General features: G+C 45.9%; 1 protein-coding gene across 8 annotated transcripts in view; it reads right to left on the reverse strand.

Moving 5' to 3' along the window:
• PPP1R21 (protein phosphatase 1 regulatory subunit 21) overlaps window positions 1-14,677 on the reverse strand; it is a 107,717-nt gene that overhangs the window by 61,433 nt on the left and 31,607 nt on the right. For 7 of the 8 annotated variants that reach the window (XR_009755106.1, XM_061551208.1, XM_061551207.1 and 4 more), the window contains exons 3-7: window positions 10,239-10,307; window positions 8,974-9,120; window positions 4,875-4,985; window positions 4,160-4,327; window positions 1,549-1,607 (exon numbers count right to left, since the gene is read on the reverse strand). Coding sequence is in view for 7 of the 8 variants with exons in the window: in XM_061551208.1 (XP_061407192.1) it covers window positions 1,549-1,607; window positions 4,160-4,327; window positions 4,875-4,985; window positions 8,974-9,120; window positions 10,239-10,307 (554 nt within the window). In the remaining variant the exon portion in view is untranslated. The remainder of the gene's footprint in view (window positions 1-1,548; window positions 1,608-4,159; window positions 4,328-4,874; window positions 4,986-8,973; window positions 9,121-10,238; window positions 10,308-14,677) is intronic. The other variant, XM_061551209.1, reaches the window with a different exon arrangement.

The following is a 14,677-nucleotide window of genomic DNA, read 5'->3' on the forward strand; positions in this document are numbered from 1 at the left end:
GAATGGGGTCCTGGATGTACAACCACCACCGGAGTGGAAGAATGGCAGGCGCATCTTACAGATGACAAGTCGATGGTCAGTGGGCAGATCAGCGCCACGGTAGGTCCTGGTGTCAAGGACATGGGCCCGCATTCGCCGTCACTATGTAGTCCAGCAGATGTTCTTGCTTGGACCCGGCATGCATCCATGATGTGGTGTGGATGCGCTGATGCCGGAACAGCGTGTTGGTAATTACAAGCTCATGGGCTGCACAAAAATCTAGCAGCCTCCTGCCATTGTTATTGAGCTGATCTGGCCCATGCCTTCCAATTACTCCAGACCAGGTGCCAGCATCATGACCAACTCGGGCATTGAAGTCACCCTACAAGATGACTCTATCCCGAGGGGCCACTTTAGCAAGCACCTGTGACAGGAGGTCATAGAAGGCATCTGACTCATCGGCCTTGCCTGCATCCCTCCACGGATGTTCGTCTTCAGTGGGGGCATAAGTAATAACGACCACCACTCCTCACCTCTGATTGATGGGAAGGCGAGCCAAAAGTAGCCTGGGGCTTACAGCTTCCCACACCTCACCGCCACGCTCCCATGCCCCCTTCATTCTTTTATTCAGAAGAAGAGCCACACTCTGTTGTTTGGCAGTCTTCTGCCCCGAGTAGAGGACTATCCACCCCTCATGGTGGCAGGAGTCTGAGCCGATCCACGGGATCTCCAGAATACCAAAGAGATCCAGGTGGTACCGGTCCAGCTCCCGACAGAGGAGTCGCAACCTCTGCATCGCAGTGCACGTTCGAACATTCCACGTGGCCACACGTAGTGGTTTTTTGTTCTTTCTGGAGGAGCCCCGAGGGTAAAGATTCAGTCTCCTTGCTCCGCCAAATGGGGTTTGGCCAGGAGACGTCATAGACGCCTGTCCCCCCGGGGCCTCAGGCACAAGCTTATTTATTAGATATTTTCGATGTGGTTTAGTGGTAATTAATTGAAGGTGGAGGGGTTACCAGCCCCTCGCACCCATCCAGAGCCCCCATTTAGCCGCTGTGGTGGTTACAAATGCCATGAGGGGAAAGGCCAATCAGAATTGGCCCTCCCCCCACGGCACTGCTCACGACAGCGTTGCCTGTCCGGCACCACAAGGTAGGGAGTTGTTTCGCTCACTCACACAGGTACACACATATTCGAATTCATACAAAGTTACATACACACAGCTATACACACATGAGGGTACATAAACATATGCCCTTAACAGGTATCCATACATAAATATGTGCATAAATAGACAATGTGCATGCAGATCCACAATAAGGTTTGGTCCCATTTATATGGCTGAAGCAAAGCTGCTCAAGCACGTGGCTACATGTGGCGATTCATGACTCCCCAAAGTGGCTAAATGACCGACCCACTCAGTCACACAGAGGCACGCTCGGAGGGGCACACACATAGACAGAGACACACACACAGAAGGGCACATACACGCACGCATAGGGGCACGTACAGAGGAGAACGCACGCAAAGGGGAACACACTTATGTGCTAACGTGTGTTTGCAGCTCACCATTCCTCTGCACGCAGTCGACATTCCTTGGCTTCCCTCTCCAGAGCCTGCACTTTCACCTGTGATACCGCGCGCAACAAAGAACGGCCTATAAGAATAATTCAAAATAACAAACGCACAAAATTATTTAAAAAAATTGTCAACAAGCAGTATTCAAGCACAAAGTATTATCTGTAATAATGTGGGTACTGCAATCGATGAATAGCCAACATTATAAATTATGGATATCATGAACTAATTCATAAGTCACTTCATTTATTTATACGAGGAAGGCTTCCTTCAACTGTTTGTGCTCGTACACAGGTACCGTGAAGTAGAGGTAACTTACAAAACACTGAGAAACTGTCTGTGACACATTCACACTATAAGCATAATTGGCTACGTACGGTGGGAAGTGAGTGCAATACACATTCTTAAATAACGTTTTAATTCAGACCCTCAACTGCATCTGTAATTATGCACGGAATTAGCCACTCAGTTACTCTTTACCCAAGAAACAATGTTGGCAAGCTCTTAACAAATTCCATGTCCATTCTTTAAATTATCCACATTTCCAACGGGAAGATAATGTATATTCTTGGTTCTTTCGGTAAAGTCACGTAGAAGGGAAATAATAAAATAATATAAAACAATAAAAATTCTCGCAAGAAGATGTTCTTGCTGTGGATTTCACACCTGATGATTGCTTGTGTTGCAGTCGAAACGTCGTGATCATTTTTATTGTTTTATATTTATATTATTGTATTATTTCCCTTCTACGTGACTTTACCGAAAGAACCAAGAATATGAATCCTGCAGTCACGAAAGCTTTAAAGGAAGATAATGATTTTAACAAGTAAACTTTCGCGACCAATATCATCCATACAGTTTTTTCGGGGTTAGACCACGTAAATGTGTCATTAAACCCACCACCACCCGTCACAGCCAATTAGTAAGGTTTGTCACATAAACAGAAGATGCCAATTCATTACTAATACAGCACACTGGTGTGTTGAAGAGCTGTTAAAGCAGTGCTACAACTGAATAGTTACAATGATGCATAAACCAACAGGGCACTGAATTCCGAAACCAAAACAAATAATACGAGCGTTGAAACGTACCAAGTAATTAAAACTTAAAATACCATACATTGCGGGACTAACAGATAAATTAGCCAGATGTTTGTAAAAACAAAACGTCTGAGTCAGATTTGGCACGATACATAAAATAAAGAAATCAATATCTGGTACAAAAGATGTATTACCGAAGCTATCAACAGAAGGTGTGTTCTGGATTAAGTGCACTGTTGGCAAATGCTATGTTGGGCAAACAGGACAAATAATAAGCAGTAAACTAAAAGAACATCTTAATTTTGGAGCTTTCGTGACTGCAGGAATTATTCTTTGGTTGTTTCGGTAAAGTCACGTATAAAAATAAAATAATAAATTAAATAATAGCATACGACGTTTCGATTGCAACACAAGCAATCATCATCAGGTATAATGAAATAGCAACATAGAATATAACCAGAAAACTATAGACAGACATATAAGCAGACAGATATCACCAAGATACATAGAGAGAGCAACCCAGGTACAGAGAGAGGTGATCGTCTCTGTGGGGTGGCCTTAAATAGACAGAGGGGGGCGGAGGCAGAGAGAGGGAGGGGGTAGGGGAAACATTTACATGTCAATGAGTACGAAGGGAGGGGAGTAAGGTAAGCAGGCTTAGAGGGAGACATAACACACTAAATTAAATAACCTAGCAAAGTATCGATCACCTCTCTCTGTGCCTGGGTTGCTCTCTCTATGTATCTTGGTGATATCTGTCTGCTTATATGTCTGTCTATAGTTTTCTGGTTATATTCTATGTTGCTATTTCATTATACCTGATGATGATTGCTTGTGTTGCAATCGAAACGTCGTATGCTATTATTTAATTTATTATTTTATTTTTATACGAGACTTTACCGAAAAAACCAAAGAATAAAAGAACATCAAATAAATATTAAATACCCCCAAATACAATTGTCGGCAGTGGCAGAACACGCGGGCCAACAAGGACACTAAATTGATTTTGATAATGTTGAAGTTTTGTGCCAAATTAGTTACTACTGGACAATACTAATTAGAGAATCTATGAAAATTGAGAGAAATAAAAATAATTTTAATTGTTCGGATAGCTAGACTTAGCGCTGTTTCGAAGCAAATTATCAAAAAATACATTGTTTAAATGCATGCCTATACAGGTGACCATACTTCAATAGGGATTACCGTTGAACAATAACTGGTATGGCTATTTTAGTACACACAATCGATAGGTGGTACAAGAACAATGGGCTTGCATAATGCGCATGCATGACAAACCTTGCTAATTGGCTGTGTCGGGTTTAATGACACATTTATATATTTATGCGATCTAACCCAAAAATATATATATTAATGAAGATAATGGACTCTTCATTCCCATGCTTAATTTGTGTTTCGCTGATTTACCTTCTAAATAAATCTGGCCATGTCTCGCACCCCCAAAAAAGGGCATCTCGCAACCCCCCAGGGGGTGCGTGCACCCCAGGTTAAGAACCACTGCTCTAGGGGATCCGTGTGGCGGTCAAGGTGGCAGTCATTGGGACCTCTTGCTGTGCTCTGTCGTGCTGCAGCCGCTCCGTGGTCTGGGCATGTGCCGAGCGCAGCGCCTGGGCTACGTTGTCCTGGCTCGACACCTGCTCCTCCAGCCAGGCGAGTCGCTCACGCAGGGCGGCCTGCTCGCGTTCGTGCTTGTCCGCCACCTCATACAGCTGCTTAATCGCATGACAATGCAGCAGACACACGCGGGATGGCGCTTTATTGAGGACATGTGAGAGTACGGCTTTGAGCTTCTCTTATGTTTCACTGGCTCCTTCCCCACATTCTGGTCACTTGGCCCAGCCGGTTTCACGCACGCGTTAATTTTCTCTGTATCCCTGCTCTCCTCTCTCTCTCAAAACCCTGTTCATTGTGGAACTACAACAGCCAGCAGTACAACTGAACACTGTGCACAGTTAAAGGCCACGTAAAATCATTCCACAAAGCTCCTGCTGATGGTTAATAATTTATAATTTTTTGTGCATTTATTGGGGATTGGGCTGAGAACACCAACTCTGCAATGAGAACCTGATTCAGTTACAGGTGGGCGTCCAGATTGGAAGTTAGGACGAGTGTCAGCTGATCGTGCCTGTCATGGCCTAGGTTTCACAGCGCCAAACAACAAACCTTCCTTGACTGTATCTGCGAGTACAGCTGTTCTCTCTACCATTCACAGATGGCTGGAATGTGGATAGTGACCGACGTGGGGGAGGGCACGGCCACCTGTTTGTGCAGCTCTTCATTCTCCCCAATCTTCTTCTGTAGGTCCTCGTTGAACACGCTCTCCCGCGCCGGGAACACAGGGACGGAGACCACCAGCTCGCCCGCACGCGGCTGAGACAACAAATCATCAATGAGCAGTAGTGACAAAACATCCCGGCTCTCCTTACACACCGATCCCAGCAGCAGCCCCCCACCCCCCATCACTTAACCATCTCACGCCTTTATCTCTTCAGGTAAACAAGCACACCAATCACTTAAAAATCATGTTGCCCAAACACAGTGCACAGACACCCTTCTTATTATTACAACACCACGTGGCATTGCAATCAGGGGTTGCCCAAAGGTTCCCGTAGGCCCTGAGCCGAATGCTGCATGGAGCCCTCCCCACCTCCGCTTGTTAGCAGTGCCCGCAATGGGCCCTTCCCCTGTGTCAGGCCCCGGAGGAAATTTGCCCCCATTTTGTCCTACCACCCCCCCCCCACCACTGCATAGTGCTGACAACAGTAACTGAATATAACCGTGTTGTTTGTGCTTCAATCCCAGCTACCCCAGATAAGCGTGACGAGAATGGAGAAGGCGAGGTAATTCATCCGTAAACATTAATTCAATCCACGTATCATCATCCTACCGTCATCGATTTCGCTTTCACCGAATTCACGCATCACAGATTCGCCCCCATTTCTTCCTCATCTATTTCATTCACCTCACCTCCACCATTACATTCACACACACGCTATTGTACCATTCTTAATTCTCTGCAAAGCGCCTCGGTTACTTCCCAAGCCACCGGTGGCAGGTGAGGACTCGGCTGTCTGCTGCCCTCCCTTTGTGGACCCAACAGCTGAGCACGCCGCTTCTTATATATCTGTAAAGTGGCTGGCGTCTTGCGTTAATTTTATGTCATTATACACGTGCTTCTAATTAATCTGATAACTATGCTTCCTTCGCAGAACTAAATGGTGTTGTCCAACGACCATGCACAAATGGCTAATTTTACTCGTCCAAGTGACCAATCGCTAACCACGAAGATACAGTGAGCATCATCAGTCTATTAACAATGTTTTTTTAAAATCTGTACAGCACTTTGAATGGCATCCTTTGCACGAAATAGTGCTATTCATGATCAGAAAGCTGCGAGGTTAAAATTCCAGTTGAGGGGTGACTCTACCCATCATCCCACCAGATCTGAAGATCACGACAATGTTAAGATAGGGATGATGATGATGATGATGATAATATGAGAATGGTGATGGCAATATGAAGGTGATGATGACAATGTGAAGATGATGATGACAATGTGAAGATGATGATGACAATGTGAAGATGATGATGACTGACAATGTGAAGATGATGATGACTGACAATGTGAAGATGGTGATGATCTTCTTGGTTCTTTCGGTAAAGTCACGTAGAAGGGAAGTAATAAAATAATAAAAATAAAACATAATAAAATAATTCTCACGACGTTTCGGCCACAACGCAAGCAGCCGTCCTCAGGTGAAACCAGGTCTGTCGAGGCGACAGCGTCTGAATGAAACAGCACACGTGCTTGGAGCATATATATAAGCTGGGTTGGGAAGGGAGGGGGGAAAGGGCGTCTTGACAAAATAATTTGCATATCAAGAGGAATTTAGCATATTTATGGGAAATGCAGGTATGTGATTAGTACTACTTATGTCCGTGCATTATGCAGGATTAGCAGTATCCAAGGGAGGGGATATGGGAAATGCAGGTATGTGAATTAGTGCTACTTTGCCCGTGCATTATGCAGGATTAGCAGCATCACAGGGAGGGGATAGGGGTAGCATTAATAAAGGGAAGAAGTGTTAATAGTATGTAGCTGCAGTAACTAAAACCACCACGTAAACAACTAAAGTATAAACTACATAGTATCATCATTATACTAAATATACTCTACAATAAGCTGAGTTACTAACAGTAAGTAATACATTACAATTCTACGTCGTAAAAAATATAATATGCTTCCATCTAAACTTTATTCTCTTACATCACACAAGTCTACACCGTACTATATACTGCCATAGACAAACCCAACATTAAATTATATACTGTATTGCTATAAACCACCTTATCCATTGTAATATTACACTATGTATTATTCTACCCACCCTAATGTATATCACACTGCTGTATATTCACTATACAATTACGATATTATTATACATTGTACCGTTGACCGTCGTGTGAAAGATTCTAAGAGGAAGAAACAAGATATGTCAATGCAGCAGAGCAAAGAATCCATTCCCTGCGGAGAATACAATGCAAGTGAGTGGAACGCGGTCTGAAAGTCACCGTGAACGTGAACACAATCAGTTAAGATCCGAAATGGTTTATTACGTCCTTCCAATGATTGCTAAGCCAGAATCCATCTTCTCGGTTGAAATTGTCTCTGTTTGTATATGTGGATCGCCTCATGAACGAATCTCTCATGGTAGCCAGATGGCTTGCAGAGAACCTCTGTCTTGGAGAAGTCAATATCATGTGAGCCCACTGAATTGTAACAGTGATCTGCCACGGCTGAGGTGTTTGTCCTACCGTGTTTCAAGTCTGCTTTATGTTCACGGATGCGGTCCAAGACATGTCGTTTGGTTTCTCCAATGTAACTGCTACCACAGAGGAAACTTAGTTTGTAGACGCCAGGGTACTGTATGTCTTGATGAGGGAATTCTTCTGGGATGGATGGTGGTGGGAATCCGGTTTTAGGTAAGCATCCGTATGGGTGGCTTTCCTGTAGACAGAGTGGCTCATTGAACCATGTGGTTCCAGACATACAGTACCCTGGTGTCTACAAACTAAGTTGCCTCTGTGGTAGCAGTTACATTGGAGAAACCAAACAACACGTCTCGGACCGTATCCGTGAACATAAAGCAGACTTGAAACACGGTAGGACAAACACCTCAGCCGTGGCAGATCACTGTTACAATTCAGTGGGCTCACATGATATTGACTTCTCCAAGACAGAGGTTCTCTGCAAGCCATCTGGCTACCATGAGAGATTCGTTCATGAGGCGATCCACATATACAAACAGAGACAAACAGAGACAATTTCAACCGAGAAGATGGATTCTGGCTTAGCAATCATTGGAAGGACGTAATAAACCATTTCGGATCTTAACTGATTGTGTTCACATTCACGGTGACTTTCAGGCCGCGTTCCACTCACTTGCATTGTATTCTCCGCAGGGAATTGATTCTTTGCTCTGCTGCATTGACATATCTTGTTTCTTCCTCTTAGAATCTTTCACACGACGGTCAACGGTACAATGTATAATAATATCGTAATTGTATAGTGAATATACAGCAGTGTGATATACATTAGGGTGGGTAGAATAATACATAGTGTAATTTTACAATGGATAAGGTGGTTTATAGCAATACAGTATATAATTTAATGTTGGGTTTGTCTATGGCAGTATATAGTACGGTGTAGACTCGTGTGATGTAAGAAAGTAAAGTTTAGATGGAAGCATATTATATTTTTTTACGGCGTAGAATTGTAATGTATTACTTACTGTTAGTAACTCAGCTTATTGTAGAGTATATTTAGTATAATGATGATACTATGTAGTTTATACTTTAGTTGTTTACGTGGTGGTTTTAGTTACTGCAGCTACATACTATTAACACTTCTTCCCTTTATTAATGCTATCCCATATCCCCTCCCTTGGATGCTGCTAATCCTGCATAATGCACGGACATAAGTAGTACTAATCACTTATCTGCATTTCCCATAAATATGCTAAATTCCTCTTGATATGCAAATTATTTTGTCAAGACGCCCCCCCCCCTCCCAACCCAGCTTATATATATGCTCCAAGCACGTGTGCTGTTTCATTCAGACGCTGTCACCTCGACAGACCTGGTTTCACCTGAGGACGGCTGCTTGAGTTGTGGCCGAATCGTCGTGAGAATTATTATATTATGTTTTATTTTTATTATTTTATTACTTCCCTTCTACGTGACTTTACCGAAAGAACCAAGAAGATGAATCCCTGCAGTCACGAAAGCTTTAAATCGAGATGGTGATGATGATGTGAGTATGGTGATGGCAATGTGAAGATGGTGATGAAGCTGAAACCTTGCTCTTTTTCCCTCGTGTCTCCATCGACTCCAGCTCCCCCTGCAGGAGTTCCACACGCTTGGCGAGCTGCTGGTTCCTGAATGTCAGACTGTCCATCTCCTGCTCCAGACGCCGCACGCTCTGCTCCCGACCCTTCAGCTGCTCCTGTACCCGCACACGCGTCAAGTTTGTTCTATTTGTAATGTGAGCGCAAGTGGGGTTCGCTGCTGGCCTTTGAGCCAATCACATAGGCCGGGGTATTGGGGGGCGGAGCCAGTATGGGGGCGTATGTGAAGGTCCTCGCTCACCTCGGGTCCAAACGGAAGGGAGGTGAGTGGGGGCGGAACCTAGGGGCAGAGCCAGCAGGGCGCGATGGGGGGGCGAGATCTGGAAGGTTCGAAGGCACGTGGTGTGAGGGAGGAGACAGGGTCACGTGGTGAAGGGGATATAGGTGGGAGCCCAGAAGGGCTCCGGGTCAGTTGTTGGAGTGAAGAAGCGGGACCACGTTGGGTGGCCAGAGGGATTCCGCGCCATCAGCCACGTGGCTGCACGGGCTCAGCACACCATCGGCCAGCGGTGTAAGGAGCGGGGGGAGCTGGAAAGACTGACAGAAGAGCGTGTGCGGGGCGCATCGCGAGGAACAGCTGGTCCGGTGTCGGGACCAGCGGGGTGCGGGTGTTGACCTAAATCAAGAGTGACGGAGACCAAGCAAAGCGTGGCGAAGTCCTTCATTATATATTTAACCGGGTGAGAAATCTCATCTTAAATAGATTTATACAGCACCTCTGTCTTTACAATAATGATTAAATTGTACATCAGATGATAGTGATTAAAAAAAGAGTGGGGTTATTAAAAGTGGTGGTGTAGTTATGGTCACGGTTAGGAGGACAGGTGGGAGTAGTTAAGGAGGGATTGGGGTAGTGGCAAGGGTTGGGGAAGAGGTAGTAATAGGGGTTGGGGTAGTGATAGGGGTTGGGGTAGTGATAGGGGCAGTGAGATAAGGGTAGTGTAGGGGTAGGCTTGATCATAGCTGGCGGGCCAGGGCAGGGAGTAGCAGTAGGACAGGCAAAGGAGAATGGACTGGTCTTAAGGGAGGAGTGAAAGCAGGTCGGTGAAGATTGTTTTCTGTGCAGTGGAAAGCAATCTGGCGCCTCAGAAGCTGTGCAGGCTCCAGGGCACAGCTCTGGCATGGCTCAGTTGTGCAGTGGGAAAAAGAGGTATTGAAGGAACTTCCTGCCACCGGGGTTGCGCTTCGGTGTGTGGAAGGTCGCTCGCTCCCTCACCTTGAGGACCCCGGATGCCTCCTGCTCATCCACCACGGCCTTCTTCAGCACCTGGTTCTGTGCCCGAAGCTGGAGGCAGAAAAATGAGAATTGTTCTAGGCCATCATAAAATATTTACGGATGGTCCGCTGTCAATAACTGTGTGTGCGGCTTTTTTATCACTGAAATATATACTCACATTTCAAGTGTAAATCGAGTATGGAATAAGACATTACAATACACTCTCCATTATCTGTGCTAATGACGGGGAGGATGGCCGTGGATAAATAATAATCGCTGATAATCCAAAAACATCTATTTTGCGCAGATCTATATGCCAAAAACCACTGATATAGGTATCAATTACCGATCGATGTCTGTGCTCAATGATAACACTTTCCTGCTCCCGTGCAAGAGACTCAGCCCAGGAAGTGGACAGCAGAGCCATGCCAATCAACATCAATCAAACTCCACCCACTGTTGTAAAGATATTTCAAATACTGTACTGTAAAGGCAGTCACGTGGTTTTCTAATTAACCGAAGCACACATTTGTTCGATTTAAGCACGTGACTTGTAATAAACATTTACAAGAATAACAATGTATAACTGTTTTCAGATGATTCATTTGGGCTTCAGGGAAAATCCACGAGTTATTAATTCATGTCAAAATCTTAGGTGTGCGGTGAATCTGAAAATCAGATAAAACGCACGCGGATAATGGAGAGTCTCCTGTATTTGCCATTTATGTATATTATATGAAAATTTTATTAGGTAGGTTTTCACGACCAATACAGGCAGACATCGCTTAGCCACGACCCCGTAGAATGCCGATTCAATAAATCGCTCTTTGTCCTGGTGAACATTTTTATAAAAAGTGCTTTTAAGTGAGAACATGCTGCAGCGCTGCTCGGGGAAGTGGACCCACCATCATTGGCTCAGCCAATGAGAGTGAAGTACACTCTTCGCCAAACAGAACACCCCCCTGCCCCCCATGATTCTATTATTCGATGATCACAATTTGAACCTTATGGAGGGACCCCGGGGACCCATAAGCCCCCGACGTCATTATATGGCTGTTGAACGCGAACAATACGGCAATCTATTTCTCTCGACGAGCTCCACACGATGCACTAATCAAAGTTTCAAAGTTTTGTTTCTTCTGCGCATTCGTCCTCGCTGTGCTTGGACGACATGACAACAGAATGATCCGCGCCAGGTGGGTCGCGGCGTTTATGTGCGCGGTGGGACGGAGTCGCCCAAAAATAATCAATTAATTACTATTTCGACTTCCGTTTATTCGGGACCCCGGGGTCCTGCCATGAGGTTAATTTGTAGTCGTGATTAAATTAACGGGAAAAAAAATATCGATTCATATATTTTATTCTCTTTGGGTCTTTCGGTAAAGTTACGTCGACAGAAAGATAATAAAAAATCACGATCGCAACACAAGCAATCGACCTCAGGTGATATTTTTTCACCTGAGGACAATTGCTTGTGTTGCTATCGAAACGTCGTGATTTTTTATTATTTACCGAAAGACCCAAAGAGTATGAATTCCTGTCGTCACGAAAGCTTTAAGTCAAGATTTATATATTTTATAAAATTTTATTCCAGTGCATCTAACCAGGTGACAACTCACGAGACCAAGATAGAGTATCAGAGTCTACCTAAAAGAAACCTCATCACAGAAATGTAGACTGAAGACTGAGTTTATCAACTGTAACCACACCTCGTACCTTACCCACATCCTTCTTCACTCACCACCACTCTTCTTATTTTCATCTTCCACTACATTTTTCTTATAATTTATTTAGTTTTATTATTTTTATTATTACGTTGGCGTCGCCCGAGTTTTGGGTGGTGGCAGATCCCTGCACCCAACTCCGCATGCCTCCGTGTTCACTGCACATGCCCCGCGGCGCAACAACAGCTGAACAATGCTGGCTGCTGCAGTGTCACACAACCCGGCTTAACTGTCGCATCGCACAGCTGAGGGGCAGTGCGGGTAAACGAGGCCTGCTGCTCCGACTCACGAGGCTGGAGGACACTAGCTGCATTGTTCATGCAGCGCGGCTTAACAGCCGCCCTGGGTACGGTTCCTGCCAGCAACGTCCTCACAAGGCACCTCTTCTGGCACCATCAGTGAGTGTAAGCTTGGCGTGCCCCAGCATCGCCAGCAAGTGGGAGCTCGACGTGCTCCATCCACTGTTCAACACAATCAGCAAGTGGGAACGTGAAGCAGACTGTCATCTCCCCAACACGAGAGAGTTGGCTTGCCTGCTGCCCAGCACCACCAGTGAACGGGAGCTCTGCGAGGTTCGTCCACCCTGCTGCATCATTGTACGCCCGTGTACGTGCTCAACGAGTGTTTACACAGGCGTGTATGCATCCGCTACAGACGGGTAAGTGCTTGCTGATGGCGTGGAGCTTGGACACCGCTACCTTGACTTGCTGCTCCGGGCAGCAGAGCCGCTGATTGGATTCCACCCGAATCCGGGCCCCTTCATCAGCACCATCGGTACAGCATGGGCTGATATAATAGGGCTTTGACATGCACCATCTCTTCATCACCTGCACCTGGAACCCGCGCTCCTGAGGACGCTCTCCGGCCTCGGGCTTCTTTGAGGTCAACGTCAGAGACTGCATCGGCACCGTGGTTGCAGAGGTGGTAGGGGCCGCCGTTCACAGGTCAACCTTCAACCAGCCATCTCCTCTATTCCCTCGATGCCTCACCTCTACAGATATTCACATCCACCTTCACACATCCGCCTCGGCCTACTCAACTCACGCTCCATTACCATCAAATCAGCCCCGATTCATGATACCATCTCGGACCACATCGACCTTTTGCTCATCACCGAGACCTGGTGCAGGCAAGACTCCCCCCGCCAGCCATCTCTCTGGAAGTTACGCCCCCGGGATACAAGGTTCTTCATAAACCTCGCGCAACTAACCAGCGGGGTTGGTGGCTTAGCGGTCGTTTACAATGCACACTTGAAAATTAAAGAGCTCTATCTACCGATGGCTCCCGTCACCTTCGAGGTCCAGTCCGTATCCCTCACTACTAACGAGTGCTTTTCCATCATTTCCATCTATCACCCTCCAGATGGCAGCATCAATACCTTCTTAAACGAGCTTTCGGAATTCCTTTATCTGATTCCTAACCCATCTCACAGGCTCGTGCTTACAGGTGACTTTAATTGGCCCGGCAATACCCCAACCCTCCATCGATAGTCACCTTGAGTCAACTTTGGCCTGCCATAACCTGGTCATCACAAACTCAGGCCCCACCAGAGCTTCCTCAACAAATGTTGAGAGCAAGCTCGACCTGGTTGTGGAACCTGACCAGCATCGACGCATCACTGCACTGGGAGTTTTCCTAACTGGTTACTCCGACCACTGCCTCATACTTTTTTCCCTCCAAATTCCCAAGCTAATCACCATCAAATTCACCCGCAACTCGCGTAATTTCAAGGGTATCGCGTTTTCTGCTTTACGCCACCTCCTTGCAAATTCGACTTCAATCTCCATCATCGGATCCAACCGTCTGCGCTCTCCAACTAGAAGCTGACATGAGGGCGGCGCTGGACAAACTGGCTCCATTACAATACGAACCGCTAGGCAGTCTTCCCACGACACTAGAGACGCCATCATTGCTAAGCGAACCAGTAGGCGCCTTGAAAGTATCGCATCCCGTAGTGGTCTACGTGCTGATCGACTTGCCTACAGAGTTGCCTGCAGGAAAACTAACAAACTTATCCTTGTCTCACGCTCCTCCTACATTGAAGAACGCATCAAAACAGCAACCATAAAACCACACATTCTATGGCAAACCCTCAAAGATCTTCTACATCCTGGTAGCACCATGGTCCCTCACCTTAGCGATCCCCTGGTCTCACTGAAACTTGCCACCTCTTTTAATACTTACTTCACCAACAAGCTAATCACCGTCGCAAACTCATGCACATCTACTCACACATCGCACCATTGTACCCCGCTCAAGTTACCTGAAATTGTAAGCACTCACCCAGACACCTTTCTAACTACACTAAAGCCGGTGTCTACAAAAGACGTTTTCTCTTTAATTGAATCACTTCAATTGAAGTCATCTCCACTCGACGTGCTCCCAGGTTCCTTGTTCAAGCAATGTGCCTTGGAACTCGCCATCATGATCAGGAACATGGCAAATGCCTCATTCTCTATGGGGTGTTTTACGTCCAACCTCAAATCTGGACTGGTTCCTCCCTTGTAAAAGAAACCAAGTCTCGACCCAGATGACCCACCTAGTTATCATCCCATCACTAATCTCTCGAACCTCTCTAAACTCCTTGAACAACCAGCCCTCGCCCAGCTAAAGCCACACATCACCTCCTCCGCAAACTACTGCTGCTTCCAGTCAGCTTACCGTCAAAACTACTCCAACGAAACAGCACTCACTAGAGTGCTCGATGACATTTTA

The sequence above is a fragment of the Lethenteron reissneri genome, chromosome 14, assembly GCF_015708825.2.
Source record: "Lethenteron reissneri isolate LAM-NWPU_2019-01 chromosome 14, ASM1570882v1, whole genome shotgun sequence".
Lineage (NCBI taxonomy): Eukaryota > Metazoa > Chordata > Hyperoartia > Petromyzontiformes > Petromyzontidae > Lethenteron > Lethenteron reissneri.